The 14,652-nt window shown below is 47.1% G+C and overlaps 1 protein-coding gene across 1 annotated transcript in view; it reads left to right on the top strand.

Moving 5' to 3' along the window:
- PLEKHA2 (pleckstrin homology domain containing, family A (phosphoinositide binding specific) member 2) overlaps positions 1-14,652 on the top strand; it is an 82,221-nt gene that overhangs the window by 30,515 nt on the left and 37,054 nt on the right. Inside the window, exon 4 of the mRNA XM_010838758.1 lies at positions 697-860. Within this exon, the coding sequence (XP_010837060.1) occupies positions 720-860 (141 nt within the window). The 5' untranslated portion in view covers positions 697-719. The remainder of the gene's footprint in view (positions 1-696; positions 861-14,652) is intronic.

The following is a 14,652-nucleotide window of genomic DNA, read 5'->3' as shown; positions in this document are numbered from 1 at the left end:
TGCTTTTCAGTATGCTATCTAGGTTGGTCATAACTTTTCTTCCAAGGAGTAAGTGTCTTTTATTTCATGGCTGCAGTCACCATCTGCAGTGATTTTGGAGCCCCCCAAAATAAAGTCTGACACTGTTTCCACTGTTTCCCCATCTGTTTCCCATGAAGCAATGGGACCAGATGCCATGATCTTCGTTTTCTGAATGTTGAGCTTTAAGCCAACTTTTTCACTCTCCTCTTTCACTTTTATCAAGAGGCTTTTTAGTTCCTCTTCACTTTCTGCCATAAGGGCATTATTATCCCCATTTTACAGAGGCAGAAACTGAGGCCTGGAAAGGTTAGACAGTTTGTGGCCACACAGTCAGTTAGGGGCCAGAACTGGGAATAGAACTCAAGCCCCTGACCCAGGGTCTGGGCTTACACTCTTCGTGAGTGTGAAGATGCTTCGCACTCTGCCTGGCACATAGTGGAGCCTCAGCGAAGTTAGTTGAATACACGTTAATGGATTTTGATGACCATTTGTGGAACGGAGTTGGTGGACGTTTCCAGAGTCTGGTTGGGTGGGATGTTGGGGGCCCTGGGGAAGGAAGGATGCCCATGGGAGAGGGTGCAGGCCTCCCTGCTGGCAGAGGTGAGTCAGCCAGAGCCAGGCACCCGCTTCGCCCTCTTTCTCACAGCCTCTCCTTTCCGCCCTCCTTCCACGCAGGGTGATGTGAGCAGAGCCCAGGAATGCCTTATGTGGATCGGCAGAACCGAATCTGTGGGTTTCTGGACATCGAGGAGAATGAGAACAGTGGCAAGTTTCTGCGGAGGTACTTTATTCTGGACACGCAGGCCAACTGCCTGCTCTGGTACATGGACAACCCCCAGGTGAGAGGTGGCGTGGGAGGGCACAGGGGCTGCCCGGTCATCACTGGGGGTCCTCTCTCTCCGGCAGCACAGCCTACCGGTCGGAAGGCAGGGGAAAAAACCCACAGCACACATACACACGTACAACACACACACACAACACATACACAACTTACACACATAACACACAAAATGTACACACAACATACACACATAAGACAACACACATAACACACAGTGCACACACAACACAACACACACAATATACACATGTAACACACAACACACGCAACAACACAACATACAGATATAACATACAACACACATATAACACATACCACACACATGTAACACACAACACACAACATACAACACAACACACACAACATACACATATAACACAATACATACAACACACAAATACAACACACACATAGCACACATAACACACAATATACACATGTAACACACAACACACGTAACACACAACACACACAACAACATACAAATACAACACACAACACATGTAACACACAACACACAAAAACAACACCCACACATACAGCACAACACACAACATACACATATAATGCACAACACACACAACATACAAATACAACACACCACACACCACACAATACACACAACACACATGTAACGCACACAACACACACAATGTACACACACAACACACAACACACACAACACACACAACACATACAACATACACACGCAACACACACAACACACACACATACAACACACACATACATGGACAAGAAGCCACCCCAGATTGTAGAAAAGGAAGCTCGTCTCTCCTACCCCTTGGGGATCTGGTGTCTTTTCTCACCATCAGTAATTTTAAAAAATTTCAATGTATTTTATTATAACTCTCTATAGTTTAGTTTTTAATTATGGCTATCATTACAACTGGCTTGCAGATTTCCAGAAATGTAAAAATTGACTCCCGTGAGCCAGAATGAACTGACTCTGTCACTATTGTTATCATGTTTTACAGATGAGAAGATAGAGCTTCAGAGAGATTATTTGCTCTTTTTTAAAAATTAATTTTTATTAGAGTATAGCTGCTTTACAACGTTGTCTCAGTTTCTGTTGTACAGCAAAGTGAATCAGCCGTACATATACATGTGTCCCCTCTTTCTTGGATTTCCTTCCCATTTAGGTCACCACAGAGCATTGAGTTGTGGCCCAGTGGTTAAAATTCCGAGCTACCAATGCAGGGGGTGCAGGTTCAATCCCGGTTGGGGAACTGAGATCTAGCATGCCGTGCAGAACAGCCAAAAGATTAAAAAAAATTTTTTTTATTAAGTTACATTAAAATTTAAAAAAGAGAAAGGATGCAGGAATTTCACCCTTGCAGAAGTCCAGCAGAGGCTGGCAGGGCTGGATTCTGGCTCTGGGCAGCGCTTCCTCTTTCCTCTAGGCAGGGCTGCGTCTTGTGGCCACTCCTGCTCTTCCAGTCTGGGGCCCCGCCCCAGCAGAGAATGTGACCTGGTTCCCCGAACTGGACAAAGGTTGGACCTGTTTGGACCCAGGGTGGGAGATGACTTTGGGGGCCACCCAGTTTGCCACAGATGAGAAACGGAGGCTCACATTGCAACTGCCTTTGGCAAGCACGCAGCGGGACTGGGTGCCTGGCTTAGGGTTTCTGGGGGGGTCAGGCACCGAGACGGCGCCTGAGGCTCTTTAGTGCTGTGCCTGGAATCCCTCGAGTCATCACTAGTCTGGGAAAAAGTTGCCCTGCTCCTGACTGGGGATCTCAGGTCTTTTTTTTCTGGCCCCGTGAGTGCTCTTGGCTCTTTCCTTCCTGCTGCCCTGGATGGGATGGGGCCCCAGAGCCTGGCATGGCCCCTGGACCTGGCAAGGTCATGGGTCACGGCCGTGTTGGGGTTGGGGGCTGGAGTGTGGCTGAGATCTGGCTCTCGTTCAGAGATTTGGGAAGAGGAGAGGCTGATTGTTAGGAGAGGGCTTTGTGCCGTAAGATGTGAAAGTACAAAATATCCGGGGGCTTGCCCACTAGAGACCTTTGGCATGTGTCCTGTGGATCCTATGGCTGAGGGAAAACGCTATAGATACGGACAACATACTCAGGTCACTGCCACCAGCTGCCTTCTCCCGGAAAGTTATTGTTGCTCAATCACTCAGTCGTGTCTGACTCTTTTGCAGCCCCATGGACTGTAACCTGCTAGGCTCCTCTGTCCATGGGACTTCCCAGGCAAGAATGCTGGAGTGGGTTGCCATTTCCTCCTCCAGAGGATCTTCTTGACCCAGACGTCAAACCCATGTCTTCTGGCCTTGGCAGGCGGATTCTTAACCGCTGAGCCACCTGGGAAGCCCCTTTCAGGGAAAGACTTAACTTTAAATAGAAGCCCCGTGGTTCACCCACATCCCTGGTAGCCCTTCTGTGGGCGTCTTTGATTTAACATGCTGAGCGTGCAGAGCGAAACCCACACATAGTCTCTCCCATTCTGGGCGGACCGGGAATGCTGGCCTCCTAGGACGTGTTGGTCTTGGGTTTGCCTTCGGGCTCTGCTGCATCATTTTCCCGGCATTGCTCTGCACGGGTGCCCATGGCTGGGGCAACATGTCTGCTGGGAAAGGAAGTAGCATTTAAGTTGCTGCCTCCCCACCATGAGAGGGATTGCAGTCAAGTCTTGGATGCCAGTAGACTTGGCTTCTGATGGGCCAGGGCTGAGCCCTGGGCTGGGGTCTCTGGGTCTTATCCTTCCCCTTTTCTCTCTTTGTGTGCCTTCTCCTGCTCACCTGTCTTATTAGCTCAGGGGATTAGCTCTTGCTTCCTACTAGGACTGTTCTTAACCCAAATTCGTGTGCTTGGGTGCGATGGGAGGGAGGCTCAAGAGGGAGGGGCTATATGTATACTTATAGCTGATTCATGTTGTTGTATGGCGGAAACCAACACACCATTGTAAAGCAATTATCCTCCAATTAAAAACAAATGGGAAAAAAAAAAAATTCAGGTGCTGGGGGAATCCTGCCCAGCTCTCTTCCCCTGAGAGTGGATGGATCACCCAGGACCACCGGGTCACCGTCTCAGATCTGGACTGTTGCCAGTGCTCAAGAGTTCCCTGGCTCTGTGCTGCCCTCTGATCGGCTGTCTGTGGTTCTAGAACCTGCAGTTCTCTGGGATGCTATGCCTCAGGCCTCCTTGCCAGGGTCTCTGGGGTCCACCTCTGAGGCTCTTCCCACCCTGCCCAGGGCAGCTTCCTGAGCCTCTCTGACCCCCTGCACTGTCAGGATGCTCTCTGTGCTACAGCCTTCTTCGAGTCTGGATTACAAATAGAACTTGTGGTCCCTGCTCGGGATTCTTTACATTTTCCCTGGAAGCAGAGGTTTCAGCTGGCTGGCAGATGCCTAAAAAAGGAGAGACTTGCTGTGACATAGCAATAGTTCAGAACACCGTACTTCAGTTGTTAGCTTTAGCCCTTAATTTGTGTTAATGGCCAGACAGCCATCCTCTCTAAAAGCTAAATCTTTTTGTAAGCTGTAAAATGGTAGAGTGAGCATTTATTACTATGTGCCAGGCACTATTTATTCTAAAGACTTCTTTGGGTTTTTTTTTTTTTTTTGAGTATATGCATGATTTTGGGCTTCCCTGGTGGCTCAGATGTAAAGAATCCATCTGTAATACAGGGGACCTAGGTTTGATCCCTGGGTCAAGAAGATGCTCTGGAGAAGGGAATGGCTATCCACTGCAGTATTCTTGCCTGGAGAATTCCATCGACAGAGGAGCCTGGCGGGCTACATGTAGACCATGGGGTCACAAAGGGTCAGACACAACTGAGCAACGGACATGTAAATACATGATTTTATTGCATAATAGTTTGTAGACACTTTGGATACAAGTACTCTAGGATCTTTTCCAACAGTAACAGAAAAATGTTTTTATTGTCTTTGCCTCACTCTCAGACTTATGCTTTTATTTTTTATTTAAATTTTATTGGCATATAATTAATTTATAATGTTGTGTTAGTTTCAGGTGTATAGCAAAGTGAGTCAGTTTTATGTATATACACATGTATCCACTCTTTTTTAAGATTCTTCTTTCATACAGGGTCGTTGGGTTTTCTTTTCATTCTGACAGGTCTAGTTGGCAGGCATCACTGTCCTCATTCTAAAGGTGGGATGGGTGAGGCAGAGAGGGGAGGAAGTTTGCCTGTGGTTATGTCATAAAGTGGCTGAGCTGGGATCCTAATCCCGGCTATCTGACACCAGCTCCCCTGCTATTATGGCTGAGGCAGTCACCTTAGTGTTGCTTGGGAGGAAGGAGAGCTTGCAAACGTGAGTCTCTGATTGAGAAAAAGAAGCCAGGGCACTCTCAGGGCTGGGAGGTCCTAGAGGGCATGTGCTTGTCTGGCTTTTGATCCCCAGTGTCCAGTATTTGATAAATGTGAGCTCATTGAATGAATGAATGAATGAAAGAGGCTGTTAAAAAGATGCCTTTGTGAAATGGAGAGTGTCCAACATTGCTCTCCTGGGACTGTGATAAGAGCCTGTACCACGTGAAAGTTCTGCAGAGTGAGATGAAGCAGAGAGCAGGGGGTCAGAAAGAGAGGGGTGGAAGGTGATCCCCAAGAGCAAAGCTGGGTAAGGTTGGTCTTTCCCTATGGAGAGGGACACTGGGGACCGTGTGTCATCACTGAACGTCTTAAGTTTATAGGGAAAAGGAGACACCTGCTATAAGAGTTTCGGTATTTAACAAGCTGGTTTTTTTCTGAAGCCAAGTCTCTGATCTTAAACTCAAGCCTGCTTAAATCCCTTGGAAGTCTCTGTTTTTACTACCACTGCTACCAGTATCACCAGCTGCAGTTACATTCACTGAGTGGGTGTGGTATACCAGCCATTGTGCAAAATGCTTTGCATGTTATCTCGTTAAGGTCCTCTCAGTAATCCTGGGACGTGGGAAATCCAGCATTTCCTCTTCAAGGTGCAGAGATGGTCAGCAGCTTTGTTCAAGGTCGTGCAGGTGGTAAACACAGAGCCAGGTCTGTCTCACGCCAGTGTTTAACCCTCTTCACCTTTTTAAACAATATTAATTTGGCTGCATGAGATCTTTCAGTCGCGGCATGCAGGCTCTGAGTTGTGGCGTGCAGGATCTAGTTCCCTGCCCAGGGATAGAACCCAGGCCCTCTGCATTGGGAGCTCAGAGTTTTAACCACTGGACCACCAAGGACCATCACTGGTCCCTGTATTCTTCACCTTTGTCTGCCTCTTTCCTCCTGATACATGTGCTCAACCCTATGCTGATGTGGAGGAGATGACGTGGAGGGGAATTCAGAGAGGTCTTTGCCACCAGAAAACTTTAGATTTAGTTGGCAAGATGAAAACAGCATACATAAAACTACAGTGGTAAAAATGCCAGTCCGTCTTTACAACAAGGTAGCATGTCATCGGACTTCCCTGGTGACTCAGACAGTAAAGAATCTGCCTGCAATGAAGGAGACCTGGATTCCATTGCTGGTTAGGAAGATCCCCTGGAGAAGAGAATGGCAACCCACTCCAGTATTCTTGCCTGGAGAATTCCATGGACAGAGGAGCCTGGCGAGCTATATAGTCCATGGAGTCGCAGAGAGTCTGACACAACTGAGTTACTAACACGCACACACACACACACACACCATGTCATTAAAGTGAACAGCCCAGATGCCACTAGTTTGGGTGCAGGAGGAGGAGTTGCAGTTTTCCTCTGTGCTGCTGGTCCAGGGAAGATGGAGGGCCTGGAGGTGGAGTCTCAGATGGAACATTCCCAGGCCTGGGAGACGAGAGATCAAGGATCAGGTTCTGACTCTGGCCCTGAGGTGTTTTGTATGTTAGGTGAGTCATCATGGGCCCTTTGGGTGATCCTTAACCCGGCCTTTCGCCCTTCCATTTCCTAAGGGACTGAGACTAGAGTGGGATCTTTGAAATTCAGCATCATTATTTATCACATATTTGCTAAATATGTCCCATATGCCAGGCACCAGCCTAGATGCTGACGCTGCAACAGCACCTAAGACAGAGTCTGGGCCTTTTGTGCAGCTTGCACTGTAGGTGAGGAGACAGAGGATTAGATAAAATTGAGGCAGGGAGAAAACTTCTGGGCCCCCCTTCATGGAGGGGTGACTTAGATCCAGGTCTGCAAGGATGAGTGAGGTTAGAGTTGTAATCGCTACAGGTGATTCACATTTGTTGTGCATTTTGCTGGTTGAAGGGTTTGCACTTAACAGTAGCCTGGAGTGCTGCAGTCCATGGGGTCGCAAAGAGTCAGACACGACTTACTTAGCGACTGAACAGCAACAATCTCATTATAGAGCAGGGGTGGCACCCAGGAGGAAAGGCGAGCTTGCCTGCTTCAAGGGCGTTCAGGGTTCTGAGTTCCCCAGAAGACCAGGACTCACCGAAGCTAGGATTCGTGGCAAGCTCTTTATTAAGAAGAGAGCTGGCAACAGGACAGGGAAGGGGAGGGAGCAGATGAGGGCCCGTGCTCCCGCAGAAGTTGGCAAACGATGGGCTTAGCCTTATGCTCTGGGGAACTCGAAGTTGTCCCAAGGAGGCTGGCTTCAGCACCCTCCAGAGTGGACTGTCAGGGTTCCAGCCCTCTGCAGGTGGACGGAATGAGTTCAGTAGCTGAGGATAGCCCTCAGATGCAAAACAGAGATAGGAGGCCATTGCCGCATCTGCTGGGGAGGATTGGTCGTGGGTGTGTGTTCGGCGGGTATGTGTGCCAGACCAGCTACAGCCTTGAGTGCCTGATAAAGAGTCTGGAATCTGTGTGCTGAAGTATGCAATCAAGTTGCTTTTAACTCCAGACAGAGGTGGCACCAAACAGGTAGAGGATGAAACCCATTAGCTCTAAAGGACCCTATAAATGGAAAGTTTCAATATTATTGATTATGGCCCCTGACTTGGTTCATGCATTTAAAAATCAATCTGCTGACAACATCCAGGACACAAATAATGCCTGAATAGGGACAAACATTGGCTGGATTTCCTGTCAAACATTACAGTGAAGTCATGGCAGGTTATTTTACTTTAATGTTGATCCCTATCATGACAGAAAAGGAGAAATTCCTTCGTTAGGCTGCTCTACTCTGTTACCGACTGATGTTTCAGTTGCATGGCAACACTTACATTCCGCTCTTGTGATGCCCATTTGGATAAGTAATTGCGAGACTAAATTATATGGCCCTAAACAAAGGATAAATCGAAGCATGAAAAGAGTATTATTGCACGTAGACAGTTGTTCTTGTCAGATTTACTCCATAGATTGTGTTTTCTCTCTTTTGCCAAAAAATAGGCAGATGCTCTGAAGCCTGGTAGGCTGCAGTCCATGGGGTCGCACAGAGTCGGACACGACTGAAGCGACTTAGCAGCAGCAGCAGCTCTTATTTTCCAAAGGCCATGATGTGAATTGTGGATCACCATAGTATCCAAAAAGATGACCTCTCTCCTGGTAACTCTTGGACCCTGATAAAAGCCCTTTTTTTTTTTTTTTTTGAAGCTGAAAGCAATTCTTTCCTTTGAAAGGGACGGAGAGCTTTAGCTGTATTGACATAAAGATGGATATTTGGCAGCATTTTAGTAGAAGGAATACCGAAGAGTGGTAGAAAATGATATTAACATATACTATGGCATGGACAATAATTTTGTCTTAAAGGCTAGGCAGAAATTGCCATGTTTAAAAACTTGTGCTTTCTGTATCAGAGTCCTCCTTGAGCAAAATTTCGCTGAAATCCAACAATATTCAAAAGATTTGGGGGGAGTATACTACTTTATTAACATTTAATTTCTTTACCGAGAGTTCAAGTATGTACTCACCTTATGTTCAGATTTTTGAAATGAAGGTGAAATGGAGCAACAGCTTTAAGGTTGCGGTGTGTTGAACGCCGCATAGCATACTCACCAAGGACGCGATCTAGGGGAGTGCTGTGACTATGCATTTAGGAGCCCAAGTACAGGGAACAGCCCTGGAATCTGAGGAAAAATGCACCATTCAAGACTGAACAGAGGCCCTTCGTTGCTAACAGAATCTCCCCTTGACTTCAGACTTGACACAAACCGAGGGAGTCTGTCAGGGTACAAACCCCACTGGATTCAGGACGAGCAGTAACAGGACAGATTGGTTCATGCCAGTTCAGATTGAGGGGGCCAGTCTGAAGCAGGCAGGGGTGGCCGGAGGCTGGGAAACGTTGCAGTTCAAGTCCAGGAACGGTAGATGGGAACAGCCGTTCTTCTGAGCATTGCTGATTTCAAACAAGTTCCGAACAACGTTTAAAAGATTTTGGGGAAATTCGCTGGCTGTCCGGTGGTTAGGACTCAGCACTTTCACTGCTGTGGGCTCGGGTTTGATCCCTGGTAGGGGAACTAGGGTCCCTCCAGGGATTTTATGTGGCTTGGCCAAAGACTTTTGCATGATATGCTGAACCTATGAAAATGCCAAGAACCAGGAAAATAACTTGCTTTTAAAAATGGCCAGTACACACACATGGTATATAATTCAAAATCTGGGGGAACTGATTTAGTGACCAGTCTTTCCCTCCCACTCCTGGATCCCAGTCACGTGTTCCCCTAACCAGAGGCGGCCAGTGTTTCCACGTTCTTGTGTGTCTGTCCAGAAATATTCTCAGCATATAACTTTCTTGGTGTAACTTTCACACTGCATAGCATACTCACCAAGGACGCAATCTAGGGGAGTGCTGTAACTATGCACTTAGGAGCCCATGTACAGGGAACAGAGTGTTTTTTTAGGGGACAGAGTGTTTGTAATGCATGGATTTTATGTAATTGGTATATTAACTATCCATGTAAACACATGATTTCAAGGGTTAAGTGGAATTTCTGGCGTGCTTTTGTCCATTCTGGGTTAGAGTAAGAATGCAGAATTCCTTTGGGAAAAAAAATTCCCCAAAGAAGATTTCAAGCAACAGATCTCACTTTTTTTTTTCCCACCAAAATGCAAATTCTGCTTAGGGTAAATTATTAAGAAATTGATGTTTTAAGAATTAAAATAGTGTAGGGACTTTTTGAGACTTAGCATAGAATACTGTAAGTGCTCTATGTGCTTTCTTTGGTAATGTTAGTCATTTAGAAAGCTTCTTGTTTTTATAACAAGATGTGCTTTGTTTAAATTAAAAAGAAGTAAAAACTAAGAAGCACTTTGGGACAATTGTGTTAGTCGTTTGCATTGAATTCAGTTCAGTCGCTCAGGTGTGTCTGACTCTTTGCAACCCCATGGACTGCAGCACGCCAGGCTTCCCTGTCCATCACCAACTCCCGAAGCTTGCTAAAACTCATGCCCATCCAGTCAGTGATGCCATCCAACCATCTCATCCTCTGTCGTCCCCTTTTCCTCCTGCCCTCAATCTTTCCCAGCATCAGGGTCTTTTCAAATGAGTCAGCTCTTTGCATCAGGTGGCCAAAGTATTGGAGTTTCAGCTTCAGCATCAGTCCTTCCAATGAATATTCAGGACTGATGTCCTTTAGGGTGGACTGATTGGATCTCCTTGCTGTCCAAGGGACTCTCAAGAGTCTCCTCCAACACCACAGTTGAAAATCATCAATTCTTTGGTGCTCAGCTTTCTTTATAGTTCAACTCTCATGTTCATACATGACTACTGGAAAAACCATAGCCTTGACTAGATGGACCTTTGTTGGCAAAGTAATATCTCTGTTTTTTAATATACTGTCTAGGTTGGTCATAGCTTTTCTTCCAAGGAGCAAGCGTCTTTTAATTTTATGGCTGCAGCCACCATCTGCAGTGATTTTGGAGCCCCCCAAAATAAAGTCTGTCACCGTTTCCATGGTTTCCCCATCTGTTTGCCATGAAGTAATGGGACCGGATGCCATGATCTTAGTTTTCTGAATGTTGAGTTTTAAGCCAACTTTTTCACTCTCTTCTTTCACCTTCATCAAGAGGCTCTTTAGTTCCTCTTCGCTTTCTGCCATAAGGGTGGTGTTATCTATGTATCTGAGGTTATTAATGTTTCTCCCTGCAATCTTGATTCCAACTTGTGCTTCGTCCAGCCCAGCATTTTGCATGATATACTCTGCCTGTAAGTTAAATAAGCAGGGTGACAATATACAGCCGATATACTCCTTTCCCTATTTAGAACCAGTCTGTTGTTCCATGTCCAGTTCTAACTGTTGCTTCTTGACCTGCATACAGATTTCTCAGGAGCCAGGTCAGGTGGTCTGGTATTCCCATCTCTTTAAGAATTTTCCACAGTTTGTTGTGATCCACACAGTCAAAGGCTTTGGCGTGGCCAATAAAGCAGAAGTAGATGTTTTCCTGGAATTCTCTTGCTTTTTCGATGATCCAGCAGATGTTGGCAATTTGATCTCTGGTTCCAAAGAATGTTCAAACTACTGCACAGTTGCGCTCATCTCACATGCTAGCAAAGTAGTTTGTATTACTGGTTATTAAAATCCAAGCAACTGAAGAGACAAGCCAAGAAGCTTAATAGAGGTTTTACTAATGTAGAACCGTGGTGATGATTATTCTTAGTTTTCTTAAAATTTGTTTTTGGTTATATTGTTGTCAGGCTTTGCTTTAGGTTGGAACCTTCAGCGTTCATTTAGTGTATCTGTTGTATACATCTATTTTTATATAGTTGTTTTGTATAGTATGTTTATTTATATACAAACAAATATATTTTTTATTATTTTTAAAAATGCCTCTAACACAAAGCAGGTGATTTCTCATTTGTGAGAAGTTCTGAGTATCAGATTCTGCTTCAGAATCCATTGTGTTAGTTATATCAGCCAAGCCAGGACAACTTGATGAACTCATTAAGCTGTGTGTGAGGAAAAAACATCCCCTTTTCTGAGCCTCTGTTACCTCTAGCTCTGACATTGATGCTGTGCAGATAAATGAATAGGAGAGTGCTCTGACAAACTCTAAAGTACTACTTTAGAGATGCTACTTGTTCAGGTTTGTTCTGCCAGTAACGTCAGGAGGTACAGGGAAGTGGGAGGGCCTGGGATTGAGGATAACAGTGAGGAATTTGTTCTAGCCCTTCCCACGGTATCTGCAGGGGTTGGTGTGGGGGGAACAGAGAGGAGGGGTCAGATCTGAAGGCTGTCTGAAGCAAGTCGGTGGCAGGCTTGGTGACTGACCCAAGGGTGAAGTAGAATAGTCAGCGGTGTGTTACCTGGTTGACTGGGAGAGAATGTGGAGTGGCTGATGGATGTGAGGAAGTTGGGAAGAGAACCATTTAGAAGGGGGAGGGGATGTGATGATGGAGTTTGAGGCAAATGGGCTGGAGGCTGAGTTGAGCAAAGGGACAAGGAGACGGCTTGTTGAACTGAAGATTTTGGCACCATGTCTATGGCCATCAGTTGGTGTCTTGGAGCTTAAACGTGTCCAGGGGATTAAATAGAGCCCAGGCCTTCGACCAAGTCTGAGGTCACTATCACCAGCCTTGGAAGAGGGAAGTGAGGAGCTGGGGGTTGTGGTGGCCAAGAGACTGACACTTCATGACGTCCATCCTGGCTGAACCGGGGCTGGCGTGTGTCCACTAGAAAGAGACAGCCAGATAAGAGCATGAAAGCCTTACCCCAGAGCAGCCATTTACGACACGATTGACTTTTTATTTTATTTTTATTTTTACTATTTTTTAAAATTCAAATTACTTATTTTTAAATGGAGTAAATTTAAATTTACTACTTATTTTTAAACCAATATTGTGTTGGTTTCTGCCATATATTAACATGAATCAGCCATAGGTGTGCATATGTCCCCTCCCTTTAGGATTGACTTTTTAAAAATGCTTATTTGGTTGCACTGGGTCTCAGCTATGACATGTGGGATCTAGTTCCCTGACCAGGGATCAAACCTGGGCCCCCTGCATTGGGAGCTCACAATCTTAGCCACTGGACTGCCAGGGAAATCCCAGGATTGACTTTTCTTGAAGGGAAAGATTGAATGCATATTTAACCTGGAGAATGGAGAGAGTAGCTTTTCACCTTTCCTCACAGCATTCTCATTTGGGCTTCCCTGGTGGCTCAGATGGTAAAGAATCCGCCTGCAATGCAGGAGATGCAGTTTGATCCCTGGGTCGGGAAGATCCCCTGGAGGAGGGCGTGGCAACCCACTCCAGTGTTCTTGCCTGGAGAATCCCATGGACAGAGGAGCCTGGTGGGCTACAGTCCATGCGGTTACAAAGAATCGAACACGACTGAGTATCTAAGTCAAATTGGTACCAGCAGCTGGAACTCCCGAGTGAGGGGAAGACATGTGTTGCTCTCAGAGCATCTGGTAAAGCATTGCCCATCCACCTACCCACCCAGAGCTTGGGAGTATCTTGCTTACTTGCCTTTGGGTCATTCTCATGCCAGGCCAAGGCTGGGATGTGGACAGAGGGCGTTAGGGTCTCCCCCTCCCTCCGTTCCCATCACACCACCCTGCTTACTTAGCAAGTCTTGCTGTTCTGAGTGTCTGTGTCTGGCCTTGACTGCTGGTGGTTCGAGTTGTGGTTTTAGTCCATGGGCGGCCTTGGTGGCTCGTGCCCCGGCTGTGGAATTCCATGTCCACCCCTTCCTCCTCCCTAGGTAATCTTGGGCCAGCTGGTCCTGTCTGCCAGGCACCCGGGAAGCACAGAATAGAAGGCGAGACGGGCCAGCCTCTCTCCTTCCCCCTGCTCACTCTCTGAATCCTGGTCTTTTGGAGTTTGGCATCCAAGAGCCAGTTTGACTAGTTCCTGCCCTGCCCAGTTTGGGCAACTGTGTAGGGCCTCTTGGTGTAACCCTGCTGGTCCTGCTCTTGTGTTTACCTTTCGGTGATAATCAACTTGTAGATGCTGAGCAGGTCCTGGTTGACGTGAAGAACTGCCTCATGGGAGGTGACCGGTATAAAGGATGGTTCATGGGATTTGAGAACCAGGCAGGGTTGGGTTAGAGTCCTCACGAGACTACTCAGTGCTTGTGTGACTTGGTTAGCAACTTGCGTCACCTGCTCCGTCCTGAGTTTCCTCATCTGTGAAATGGGGTTGTCAGGGTGAAGTGGAGTGACCTTGCGCAGCAAGCCTGGTGCATAACAGACTCAAAATACTTGTCAGTTTCACTTTCCTTTCTCTGGCTGTGCTTGACCCCAGGAGTAAGGGGCTCTGTCTGTCTGTCTTCACTTGACTCCTTGGGGAAGTCATTTTCCCAAGGTGAGGCTTGGAGGGCTCCTGGTGAATGACCAGGCAGCTGCAGAACCTTCTAGCGCTGACGTTCCCTGAATTTAGGAATCTGGAGATGGGTCTTCTGGTTGTTTCTGTGTTCCCATTACTCTCACTAGAGGATGGGGACATTTTTCTCTTTTGAGAAGAATCAGCATTGCTTCTAGAAAAAAAGGCTCCCCCGGGAGGTACGCCCCATCTCTGTGGGCACCTCCATTCCTTCCTTGGTGTTCAGCTTCCTGCTTCCCACTTTCCGTAGTGGGCGCTCCCTTTGGGACCTTGGTGGCAGGAGAACCGTTGAGCAGAGAGCAAGTGTTGGCAGTGTCTTCATGAAACCGTCTGGCTTCAATAGGAATGTGCCCTGTGCCCTACATTGTTCCAGAAAATTCAGAAGCCCCAGAAATGTACAGGCTGCTCCTGACTCCCAGACACTGAGCGGAGCCCTGGGATCTCCCCCCAACCCCACTCTGTCCTTGGCCCCGGGTTCTTCCTCTTCCCTCTTGGAGCTGCTGCAGCCACAGGGTGACTCTCTGGGCCGCAGCTGGGTGTGGCCTCTCTCCCCAGCTGCCTGGGCTCCAGCGCAGAGTCAGCAGGCTGGGTGGCGTCTGCAGCAGGGTTGGGGGTGGGGAGGAGGG

This window comes from Bison bison, unplaced genomic scaffold (assembly GCF_000754665.1).
Source record: "Bison bison bison isolate TAMUID 2011002044 unplaced genomic scaffold, Bison_UMD1.0 scf7180017864105, whole genome shotgun sequence".
NCBI lineage: Eukaryota > Metazoa > Chordata > Mammalia > Artiodactyla > Bovidae > Bison > Bison bison.
Note: the sequence above shows the minus strand (reverse complement) of the source record. Positions and strands in the feature narration are given on the sequence as shown.